Source organism: Ascaphus truei, chromosome 7 (assembly GCF_040206685.1).
Source record: "Ascaphus truei isolate aAscTru1 chromosome 7, aAscTru1.hap1, whole genome shotgun sequence".
NCBI lineage: Eukaryota > Metazoa > Chordata > Amphibia > Anura > Ascaphidae > Ascaphus > Ascaphus truei.
In genome coordinates this window covers 34,566,085-34,578,958 of record NC_134489.1, presented here as the reverse complement: position 1 = coordinate 34,578,958, position 12,874 = coordinate 34,566,085, and the positions used below count along the sequence as shown (strand labels likewise).

At 43.4% G+C, this 12,874-nt stretch overlaps 1 protein-coding gene across 1 annotated transcript; it reads right to left on the bottom strand.

Moving 5' to 3' along the window:
• Nucleotides 1–233: 233 nt before the first annotated feature.
• On the bottom strand, nt 234–11,670 carry BOLA1 (bolA family member 1). Its single transcript, XM_075607621.1, has 3 exons — nt 11,612–11,670; nt 8,656–8,925; nt 234–850 (listed from the first exon to the last, which is right to left on the bottom strand). Exons 2-3 carry the CDS (start codon nt 8,803–8,805, stop codon nt 386–388), a joined length of 615 nt encoding a protein of 204 aa, XP_075463736.1. The 5' UTR covers nt 8,806–8,925; nt 11,612–11,670; the 3' UTR covers nt 234–385.
• Nucleotides 11,671–12,874: the final 1,204 nt, after the last annotated feature.

Genomic DNA, 12,874 nt, shown 5'->3' with positions numbered 1-12,874 from the left:
CCCTCCTTCCCCCTTTGGGGTCTTCGGGAGGATTTAAACCATGGCAGTCGCCTTATTTTGATACATAAAGTAACCCTTCCAAGTTTGGTGGCTCTAGGATTAAGCGTGTGGATTTCTATAGCCAGACAAACTTTCTGAATTATAGAATAGATTATATACAAAAATCAACACTGAAAGGATTTAAGTGGCATTATTGTATCATCCAACCACTTCCTAATCAACAGAAACAGACATTGTGCATCGAACGCTTTAATTCCAAAGACATCAATAACCTGGGGGACAGACAGTGATACACATACATGTTTCTAGATCACATGCTGGGGTTTAAAGGGTGGCTCACACAGGATACATGTGCATTAGACGCCCACTTCTATATTCTTCATCATTACACTTGACTGTTGAGTTTCTTGCTCATTGCTGGGTCATGTTTGGATCCCCCCATGCAGGCAGGGCTTGGGCTGATACTGGGATTCTCCTCCCATTGTTGTGGGGTCTTCGCTTGGATAGACAACGCGTGTACAGGCCCATCCAATTCCGCCTTCAACACCTCATTTACAAGTCTGTGTCTCTGGATCAGGGACTTGCCGTCAAACGTCTCGGAAATCACCACCACTTTAAAGTGGGTTTCGGATCCCTTTGGCACTGCGTGCATAGAACTCTCATTATGCACCTCCAGGTGGACCGGCGCCAGGTTCTGAGTCAACTTGGATCTGATGGACAGTTCCACCGGCTTCGCCATGTTAGGTTGTGATTTAGAAGAACACTGCAATTTGACTAATGTCCAAGGAATCCTTCTACTAGTTTGCAGCAGGCGCAAAGACAGCATCGGAACGGGGAAAAAGAGCTGGAGCTGAAACAGAGAGAAAGATGGGGGAAGAATGTTACACTTTGAGTAAATACATATTCCTGGTCAATTCACTGAATATGTTGCACCTGAAATGTCAGTTTCTTGCAACATCTTTTCTCAGGAAAATGCAGTCCCCTCTCCCGCTGTGCCACATTTATATTGTGATAGTAAAATGAAGCAGACGAAGTGTACCTGTTCCGGTGAGGAGAGGCAATTCAGCGGGCACCACAATGCAGAAGAAAAAAAGTTGCTGAAGCTGGACTGTGCTGTATAACAAATCCTTTAATGAAGCATGGTTAAAAAGAGGGGGGACGCATACCCCTGCGCCTCTAACGCGTTTCACCCGCAAATTGGGCTTTTTCAAAGAGTACATTACCCGTGTGCAGGCCATTGATATACCGGGAGTTAACCGGATGTGACGCCATCCAGCCAATGGGCTGTGAGTATGTCGCGAGCGGCATGATGGGATGCCAAGCTCACTGCCTGACGGCGCCAACACGGAGTGAACCGGAAGTGACGTCATCCAGCCAATGAGCTTATGGCCTGCCGCAAGCTGCATGATGGGATACTGAGTCCAGGCTGGATGACAATCGCGCGGCACCCCCGGGCATCAGTGTCATGCGCAGTTGGGACTGGAGGGTTAAAAACAAAGTTGAAAGGAACATTTAAGCAATCTACGTGTCAAATATGGTATAACAATACAATACATAATATTAATAAAGTACAAAATATTTGAAAACATACATTTCATGGAATATATGTGTATATTGTTGTAGAAAGCAAAATAATAAGGTAATATTGATTAAAAATAAAAACAAGTAATGGCAAAGGTAATGGGTATTTCCAATATCTAATTATTAATATTCCGATGGTATTAAAATATACAATTAGTACATTAGTATTATAATTAGTACAGTTTGTTGGTATCATTGTTCAATCAAATAGTGATCAATTACAATTAGAGAATTTTAAGGTTATAATGACATCAGTGCGATTCTATAACATAACTAGACTAACAAAACATTATATGATTCAGCATAATATTGATCATCAAATTCATCATTGTAAATAATAGAATGCACCAGTGTGAACATTGCAGATCTCGTTTAAGAGGTTGAAAGGTGGAGGGAGGAAAATGGGGAAAAGAGAGGGATAGGTGGAAAGAGGGAGGGGCGAAAAGGGGGCGGGGAAAGAGGGGGGATGGAGGGAAGGGGTGGAGGAAAGGGGATAGAAAATGGGAAAGAGAAAAAGAAGGAAGAGAGGAGAAGAAAGAGAAAGGGGAAGGAACATGAGGAGAGGGAAGGGAAAGGAGGAGGGGGGATGTGGGGGGGGGGGAAGGGGGAGAGGAAGGGGGGGTTTGTGGGGGGGGGGAGGGGGAAAGGGAAGGAAAGGAAAATGGAAAAAAGGGGGGGGGGAAGATAGGGATGGAGAGCATTGAATAAGTATATTGTAATCATATATACACATATGGACTCGAGTAAGTGAGCAAAAACATGCTGATAGGTAACTCTTCATTGGTCACGAAGTCCAAGGACTAAATAAAGAATATGTTGACATATCAAGCGTATATTAAACATTAAACCTGGAAGTTGCATGGAGACAGGGGTAATTTAATGTATTTCTTCCCCCTAACATGTTAGTAATAGTAATTGAATGAAAGAGTGTGTTAATGGGCCACATGGGCGAATTACAAAAAATGAGACACTTATTGTACAGGGTTCCCTGTGGCAAGAGGCAAACATTCCATAAAAAGTGTTTTATCTCCCAGTCCACGTTGATACCATTTGGTGTCATGGTATCTAGTGTGAAAATCCAGAACATCTCTTTTTTATTGAGAATGTTCTGACGATCTCCACGTCGGACTGGGAGTGGAATGTATTCTAAACCACTGAATAAAAAAGAGATGTTCTGGATACCATGACACCAAATGGTATCAACGTGGACTGGGAGATAAAACACTTTTTATAGAATGTTTGCCTCTTGCCACAGGGAACCCTGTACAATAAGTGTCTCATTTTTTGTAATTCGCCCATGTGGCCCATTAACACACTCTTTCATTCAATTACTATTACTAACATGTTTAGGGGGAAGAAATACATTAAATTACCCCTGTCTCCATGCAACTTCCAGGTTTAATGTTTAATATACGCTTGATATGTCAACATATTCTTTATTTAGTCCTTGGACTTCGTGACCAATGAAGAGTTACCTATCAGCATGTTTTTGCTCACTTACTCGAGTCCATATGTGTATATATGATTACAATATACTTATTCAATGCTCTCCATCCCTATCTTCCCCCCCCCCCCCTTTTTTCCATTTTCCTTTCCTTCCCTTTCCCCCCCCCCACAAACCCCCCCTTCCTCTCCCCCTTCCCCCCCCCCACCTCCCCCCTCCTCCTTTCCCTTCCCTCTCCTCATGTTCCTTCCCCTTTCTCTTTCTTCTCCTCTCTTCCTTCTTTTTCTCTTTCCCATTTTCTATCCCCTTTCCTCCACCCCCCCTCTTTCCCCGCCCCCTTTTCGCCCCTCCCTCTTTCCACCTATCCCTCTCTTTTCCCCATTTTCCTCCCTCCACCTTTCAACCTCTTAAACGAGATCTGCAATGTTCACACTGGTGCATTCTATTATTTACAATGATGAATTTGATGATCAATATTATGCTGAATCATATAATGTTTTGTTAGTCTAGTTATGTTATAGAATCGCACTGATGTCATTATAACCTTAAAATTCTCTAATTGTAATTGATCACTATTTGATTGAACAATGATACCAACAAACTGTACTAATTATAATACTAATGTACTAATTGTATATTTTAATACCATCGGAATATTAATAATTAGATATTGGAAATACCCATTACCTTTGCCATTACTTGTTTTTATTTTTAATCAATATTACCTTATTATTTTGCTTTCTACAACAATATACACATATATTCCATGAAATGTATGTTTTCAAATCTTTTGTACTTTATTAATATTATGTATTGTATTGTTATACCATATTTGACACGTAGATTGCTTAAATGTTCCTTTCAACTTTGTTTTTAACCCTCCAGTCCCAACTGCGCATGACACTGATGCCCGGGGGTGCCGCGCGATTGTCATCCAGCCTGGACTCAGTATCCCATCATGCAGCTTGCGGCAGGCCATAAGCTCATTGGCTGGATGACGTCACTTCCGGTTCACTCCGTGTTGGCGCCGTCAGGCAGTGAGCTTGGCATCCCATCATGCCGCTCGCGACATACTCACAGCCCATTGGCTGGATGGCGTCACATCCGGTTAACTCCCGGTATATCAATGGCCTGCACACGGGTAATGTACTCTTTGAAAAAGCCCAATTTGCGGGTGAAACGCGTTAGAGGCGCAGGGGTATGCGTCCCCCCTCTTTTTAACCATGCTTCATTAAAGGATTTGTTATACAGCACAGTCCAGCAACTTTTTTTCTTCTGCATTGTGGTGCCCGCTGAATTGCCTCTCCTCACCGGAACAGGTACACTTCGTCTGCTTGTCACATCAGCTTGGAGCACACAGAACCGGTGGTTTCACATATACGTGAGTACTATTGCTGCCCCATGAGAGCTGCCCCAGGCATATAGGCTTATTCAGTTCAGAGAGACTGGAGAGGTCAGGGGGGGGGGGTTTCAAGACTCCCCCCTTACAACTCTGCATATCTCTGCTACCTTGTGCCATCTAGGGGATTCATGCATACAGCCTCAAGCACGCATTTTCACATCAAGTGACCCAGTTCAAAAGCAGTTAGACATACTCATTTTTTATTATTGTGGGTTAATACAAAGCTCTGTAGCACTGGGTGACTGGGGTCCTCTACCCCATATTTTTATTTTCCTGTAAAATGAAGCAGCAGCACCCCCAAAAAAGTCAAATAGCAAGATCGATGTATTAGTCACATGACACAATAGCAACGTTTCGACGCCTCTCTTGGGGTCTTCCTCAGGGCTGAGCTAACTTAGAGATCTGGGAGGTCCCTGCGCTGTTACAGCTCCCACTGACATATTCTGCTGTAGAATATAGTATGTTGATTTTTTTTTTTAACTTAAATCTACCACTTTACACCCCTTGGAACACCGTTCACATACATTTTGCAGGCCCCTGCGGTTTGTGCTAGAAAGACTAAAGGCGGATATTCCGGGTGCAACACCATAGACAAAGAAATAAAAAGCGGAGGGGAAAAAATAAATAAAAAATAGTTGTATATAGGTGCTACCTGAGGTTTAAAGTTGAAAGACTCACTTAGGACCACAATGGCTTTTTAAAATAAATATAAAAGAGCCTGAGTTAGCGTGAAACATTACATTATTCTGACTTCGCTCGAGTTGAGCTATACGGGCGAAAGTGATCACAAAGGTCAATAAGAGACAGTGTGTCACAATTCTACATCTTGCACTAAACCTCTTCTGATCCGTCCTTCTAAGTGCAAAGATCTAGGAGGTGCAATGTTGAGGGAAGATCTCAAATGTCTCATTTTTATCAAATACTAGCCGTACCCGACATAACATACACTGATATAGGGGATCTGAAAGGTTATTAATGAAACATTACTCCTTGTTTTCACCCCTCCTTTTAATGCCTTGCTGTCTCTTGTCCCCAGTTCCCCATATTACTCTCTCCTCCACCATGCCCCTGCTCCTCTTCGTACTCTCTCCTCCCCCCTCTGCCTTAGTGCGTCTGCTCCTCTCTGCGCACACAACACTCCCTGCTCTCCTGCTTCTCATTTGTCTCCTCTCCTTGCTGTCCGTCTCCTCTCTCCTCCTTTCTGTCCATCTCCTCTCCCCGCCTTACTGTCTCTGCTCCTCTCTCTGCACTCTACACTTCCTACTCTACTACTCACCTGTCTACTCCTCTCCTTGTTGTCTCTGTTTCCTCCTACAAACAAACAGAGAAACCGGCGCCTTACAAGTCCAATCTTGTGAATTGGAAGTCCAATATGTGAAGAAAAAGTGTCCCAATAATATAGACCCTTCTGATCCATGAGTGCCAGATGGTCTAATGCGGCTTCCGCCGTGGGTTTCGTGATATGTGGAAAAAACACAAACAAAATTACAGTATAGTGCAATATGCCAACAAATGTTGTCCTTAGACTGACACACATACAGATACAAACAAATCACTTATACAACAAATAAGACAAACAATATAAGACAAGACACTACCCAACAAATATGACAAACAATAGTAAGGCTGAAATTAATAAAAGCTAATTTAATAAGAGATAAAACAACATAAAATAGTGAATATGCGGATGACTGAGAGACCGCCGGTCCGGAGGGTCTAAAGCCAGGACCCTACTCCCAGAAATGCAGAAGTAAGCAGGCAGTGGAAGTCGGTCATGGAACGGTAAATGCTCTCCCTCCGGTCACACAGTGGAGCGCTTCTTGAATACACTTCTATGGTTCCCCGCGTCTCTGGGGCGGATGCTCCGTCACTGGGGGGCGGACCTTGCGGTTGAATGCTCCTTCCGTCTCCGACTCGTGTCTGCCACGCTGCTCTCGTCACTCCGTCAAATGAACTTTGCCAGGGCGCCCCCCAGTGACGGAGCATCCGCCCCAGAGACGCGGGGAACCATAGAAGTGTATTCAAGAAGCGCTCCACTGTGTGACCGGAGGGAGAGCATTTACCGTTCCATGACCGGCTTCCACTGCCTGCTTACTTCTGCATTTCTGGGAGTAGGGTCCTAGTTTTAGACCCTCCGGACCGGCGGTCTCTCAGTCATCCGCATATTCACTATTTTATGTTGTTTTATCTCTTATTAAATTAGCTTTTATTAATTTCAGCCTTGCTATTGTTTGTCATATTTGTTGGGTAGTGTCTTGTCTTGTATTGTTTGTCTTATTTGTTGTATAAGTGATTTGTTTGTATCTGTATGTGTGTCAGTCTAAGGGCAACATTTGTTGGCATATTGCACTATAATTTTGTTTGTGTTTTTTCCACATATCACGAAACCCACGGCGGAAGCCGCATTAGACCATCTGGCACTCAAGGATCAGAAGGGTCTATATTATTGGGACACTTTTCTTCACATATTGGTCTTCCAATTCACAAGATTGGACTTGTAAGGCGCCGGTTTCTCTTTTTGCTTGTATCCTATATTCTGATTTGTACTATCAGTATTGTCACCAGGCAGCCTAGCCTACCATTGAGGGGCATATTTTTAAAGGTATATCACTTATAATTATTTAGCGCTTATTATACACCTTCTTTTTTTCTGTCTCTGTTTCCTCCTATTACTCACCTTGCTGTCTTTCCTCCCCCATGTACACACTGCTCTCTCTTTGTCCTCTCCCCTCCTTGCCATCTATCCTTCCCCACATCATCATGCCCTACTCCTCTTTTCTCCCCCCTCTCTTTGCACTCCCTGCTCCTCTCTGTGCATACTACACTCCTCTCCTACTCATCTCATCGCTATTAAAATCTCCTCCGCCAGTTTCCTGGGTGAGTGAGAGGCCGCTCAGTCTAAGGTGAAAAAAAGAAGAAGAAGAAGAAGAAGAAGAAGAAGAAGAAGAAGAAGAAGAAGAAGAAGAAGAAGAAGAAAGAGAGGGGGTGGGGGGGGGGGAAAGGATATGTGCTTATTATAAATGCAATAAATCCGTAAAAGTCCTACATTTAGAACAATGCTATATTGTATATAAATGATTCATTGAATAAAAAAAAAAAGTCAATAAATAAATATATTCAAACCAATAGAATAATGACGCGAAGACAACAACTAAATTAATTGACAAAATCAATATCAATGTCAATAATTGAGAGAAAACGACAAGATCACTGCAAATGACTCAAAATGTAGTCAAAAATGCTAAAAGTATCAGCAAAAAAAATGACCAGATAATATCAATAATTTACCTCAAATACACAAGTGTGATAAAAAATAACACATACTTGTGACAAAAAAAGCTAGACACAATTGTGAAGGGTCCTATAATTGAACTATGAGTATATAAAAATGAATAATAACTATTATGAACATTTGGTTGTATAATAAAAAGGGGGAAGGGGGGATTATTTAAGAAAATGGCCAATGTTCCATTCTAAATTCATCCCACCGGGGAAGCGAGTTCTTAAAGTAAAAATCCAAAAGCGCCTCCCTATGGTCCAGTAGATTAACAGAATCTCCCCCTCTTTCTTTCTTAATGACTTTTTTGATCCCTAGAAAGGAAAAATTATTTCCCCCACAAAATTTACACTCGGTAAAATGTTTGGATACCGGGTGTGTTAGGTCCCTAATCCTGATTACCCTTAGGTGTTCTAACGTTCTATTCTTTACCGCTCCCGTAGTCCTCCCCACGTACCTCTTTCCACACCCACAAGTCAAGAGATAGATAACAAATTGTGCATTAGAATTCATTAAATTGTTCATCCTAAATCTTTTTTTTGTGGAAAGCTGGAGAAAAAGGCCGTGGAAGGTTTCATGTGTTTACATGCACCACACTGAAATGAGCCTTTCATCAAAAAAGGTGAAGTTTTGATAATAGGGGTGGAGATTTCACTCGGTGAAATATAGCTGGCAATGGTTTTTGCCCTTCTGAAAACGAATCGAGGGCCAGGTTCCACATATTTACGTAAGACCGGGTCCGTATGAAGAATCCCCCAATGTTTATGAATAATAGATTTTATATGGTTACTACACCTATTTAATTGAGAAATAAACATTGGGGGGATACCGAATCGCTCCAGAGCTGCCATAACACCGTTTCTTCCATTTGCCTTTCTTGGTGTCACGATCGTGCTCACCACAAACTGGGACCGGACCGCGGGACTGAGGTGGGGATGTGAAAACACCGACCTTAGACCATGAAGCTGGGTCCGGAGTGCGGATTTCGTGGTCAAAAGTAGCCGGGTCAGGATTGGAGAAGTCAGGGTTAACGATATCCAGGCCGGGAACAGGGCATGCGGCATAGGAGCATAGGTTGAGGTCACAGAGCGGGGTCGGCATCAGGAAGAACTTCAGCGTAGGTGCTTCAGCAAAGGAGCGGTCTCCGGACGGAGGAGATCCCAGGACACAGGAAGCTTCAGCACAGGAAGATCCAGATGGGCCAGGCAGAGAAGCTAGAGGCTCCAGGACACAGAAAGATTAGGCATAGGGATTCAGCACAGGAAGGCCAAGACGGCCAAGCAGAGGAGTTGTGGCAAGCACAGTAACACCAAGGATTATGCTCAGCAACCTCTTGGGGGGAAAGGACCGACTATATAGCACAGCCAGCGAATAGGGACAGAGCTGCACAGGAGGCATGCAGACTGCAGTGCTTGCAGGGGCAGGGAGGGTTGGTCTGGAACTCCACAGCTCTGTAAGGAATGAGTTCCAGCCAAACTCAGGAGCGAATTCCTTACACTTGGTCGATGATTTGTGAAGATTAATTGGTGTCAAAGAGGTTATCTCCCCATCATCTCGGCCAGGTAAGAGAGAGCACCTATCCGTAAATAGTGCCTCTTCAAAGGCTTCTTGCAAGTTGTCTTTATTATAGCCTCTCAAGGAACCGTTGACCCAGTTCCTCAGACTGAGTTAGCTTCCAATAACATGGTATAAACCTGTGTCACCCAAATTCAGCGTTACTCCCATCCAGACACTAAATAGGTGTTTAATTCAAGTTAGAGAAGACAGTAGAGGATAAGAGATCCGCAAATAACAAATACGATAGTTTAATCAGACCTAGCTATGGTCTTACACGTATCCAGACCCTGTAACAGACCTATATGAGGGTCTGGATGAGAGTAACGTCAAGTTTAGCTCTGACCTAACGCGTCGGTAAATCCTAGCGGTAACTATAAGGAAGCTCTGGGGATAATACACTGTTGGTGGGAACGTCTCTTAAGCATATCATTAGCACTAACGCAAGGCCTTGTTATGGCTGAAAACACTATTTAACACGGTTAGTGAGCTTTGAAGATACCTGTTAGCCGTTAACGAGGCGTTAACGTAAATTAATTCCTCATTACGTCAATACCGGAGCTTGGCGGGTCTGGCCTAAGTGCCTAAAGCAGCAGTCCACCCTACTTGTTTTGTGTTTTTAACACACCCGCTAGATAAAACTACAAATATCTTGGTAACCAGAGGTCCCCAGTTGAGGGGGAACTATAGATCAGCTCCGTGTGACACCCCCGGTGGTTGAGGGAAGGGGAAAAACATGATACCTAATTTCAGGGCAGATTGCTGCTTTAGTCCTCTCTGAGGCGATGATGATGAAGAGAGTCTTACTTCCTGTCCGGAGATGGAATCTCTGACCTGCCAGATGTTTACCATCCACACCATTAAGAGGCCCAGCTTCTGCATGCTTCAGCAACTGCTGCCCACGCCAGCAACGTGCTCTCCCCCTCTCCCCAGTGCAGAGCAAGGTGGGCGTACAGTATGTGGCCCTCGGACGTATATCACGGTGCCCGCCACTGACCCAGCTCCTACTTTGAAATGTCACACTATATGAATTCAACTACTCCCCCTGAAGAAACCTGGAGGGTCAAATTCAATATACAGTGAAGCCGTCTTCTCTATCTCAAGGAAGCTTTGAGCACCCATTCATTCACAGTGTCGATGCACCGTGCTGGCCACTTAAATTAAAGCATTACAAACTTATATTAAATAATTTCATGTTAAAGGATGCAAATGAGGGAGCTTTGGGCTTTTGGTGTAATAAAAACAAAACTTTCGGCTGAATAATTGATGGGTAAGAGTGAAAGCACAACAGAATATGGCTGTATGAAAATGGTTACAATTTAAATATTAGAAAGTACAGGCATACCCCGGTTTAAGGACACTCACTTTAAGTACACTCGCGAGTAAGGACATATCTCCGAATAGGCAAACAGCAGCTCGCGCATGCGCCTGTCAGCACGTCCTGAACAGCAATACCGGCTCCCTACCTGTACCAAAGCTGTGCGCAAGCGGGGAGACTATAGAGCCTGTTACAATTGCGTTATTTACATCAGTTATGCACGTATATGACGATTGCAGTACAGTACATGCATCGATAAGTGGGAAAAGGTAGTGCTTCACTTTAAGTACATTTTCGCTTTACATACATGCTCCGGTCCCATTGCGAACGTTAATGCGGGGTATGCCTGTAGGTAGCTCCGCTGGCTGATACTACACATCTCGGATGCACTGACCTTGTCCCCCTGCAGACAAACTTACCAGAGCACCCTCCTACTGCCTCTGTAAGATCTCCCTACGTACCACTTAGATTGTAAGCTCTTCGGGACAGGGACTACCTTTTCCTAATGTTACTTCTCTGTCTGAAACGCTTATTCCCACTATGTGTTATATCATTATGTCACGTGTGTTACTGCTATAAAGCTCTGTGTACATGGATGGCGCTATATAAAGATATACATGCACTAGAAACATAGTGATAATAGTGACAGTGGTAAGTATAGTAAGTTATTCCCCCCATTATTGTTACTACTGCTATTAATTTAATTAGACAGCATGCTAACAGAAACATGGAGGACTTCATTAAGTACAGCAGGGGCAGGCAAGTCCAGTCCTCAAGGGCCACCAACAGGTCAGGTTTACAGGATATCCCTGCTTCAGCACAGGTGGCTCAATCTTGGACTGGGCCACCTGTGCTGAAGCAGGGGTATTCTGAAAACCTGACCTGTTGGTGGCCCTTAATGGACTGGGGAACACACACACACACACACACACACACACACACACACACACACACACACACACACACACACACACACACACACACACACACACACACACACACACACACACACACACACACACACACACACCTTACCTCTCTGTCCTTGTCCCCCACTTCAGCCGGAACTAATCCCCACTTGCTGGGAAATGTAGTTCCCTCTCACCCTGCTTCCAATGGACGGTCCCAGTGAAATGTAATGGGTAGAACCACAACTCCCAGCATGCACTTCACCCGGGAATCATGTGATCTGCCTAGTGGTCTGCTGAGGCACATGTTGCTGTGTTAAAAATAACATTGGATCCCAAAATTAACCATGAGGGGGGTGTATTCACACAGTGTTACTTCTATTACGTCAGTGGCTAGTACCATTGTAATGCTTCCTTAATGTTACTTTTACAGTATGTCTGAAGCACTTATTCCCATGATCTATTATTTATATTATTTGTTATTTATTTGATATGTATTACTACTGTGAAGCGCTATGTACATTATGTCTTTACATAAATAAAGACATAAAATAAATAAAGACATACAATGCTTGAACTATATTTAACATTAAGGGGCCGATGCAGTAACTTGCGATATGTGTGTGTCGGCAGCGCGCTTAAATCTCCTGTGTTTGGCGGGAATTTGCCGCTAAATGCAGTAAATAGCGATTGTGAGATACAATGGTGAGTTGCACATGTTGCGAGTTACTGCAGTCAGTGGCGGATGACGGCATGTATCCTTATTTCACTTGAATGTGGCGTCAACCTCTGCACATAAATAAAAAAAAACTCCTTCTTGCTTAAAGCTTTCAGTTACTCACGGTAGTGACGGTCTTGCTGTTACTGACATTAGCAAACCTTTTACTGCTGTCCCTAATTAGATACTTTTGGAAACATACCTGGTGCAGTGCTACAGTTGTGTCTTCTGTTCTTTGACACGTGAAGAGGTGATACATGTGTGCATGTGTCTTGTGACATTTCATGTACATTTGTGTCTGTGTGTTGGACTCTGTTGCAAAGCTTACATTTCAGTGAGTTGCTGTGTGTACTGTAACCGGTGCATGCAGCAAGAGGTGAATGACGTCATGTATCTGTATTGAAGAAGAATTTGGCGGCAACTTTTGAACATGAAAAAATCACCTCATGATAGTTTGACCTTACATTCTGTTACTCACAGCAGTGTGTTTCTTGCTGCTAGTGACATTAGCAAGGCTTTCACAGCGCTGTCCCTCAATAGATAGTTTTAGGAACATACCTGCTTCTTGTCATTCACAAGACAGACACCTTTGGCTAACATTAATAATGTATTTTATTATAAACAACACATGTAACAGGTTCTGAATGACATGTAATACAATTGAAGCTGCGC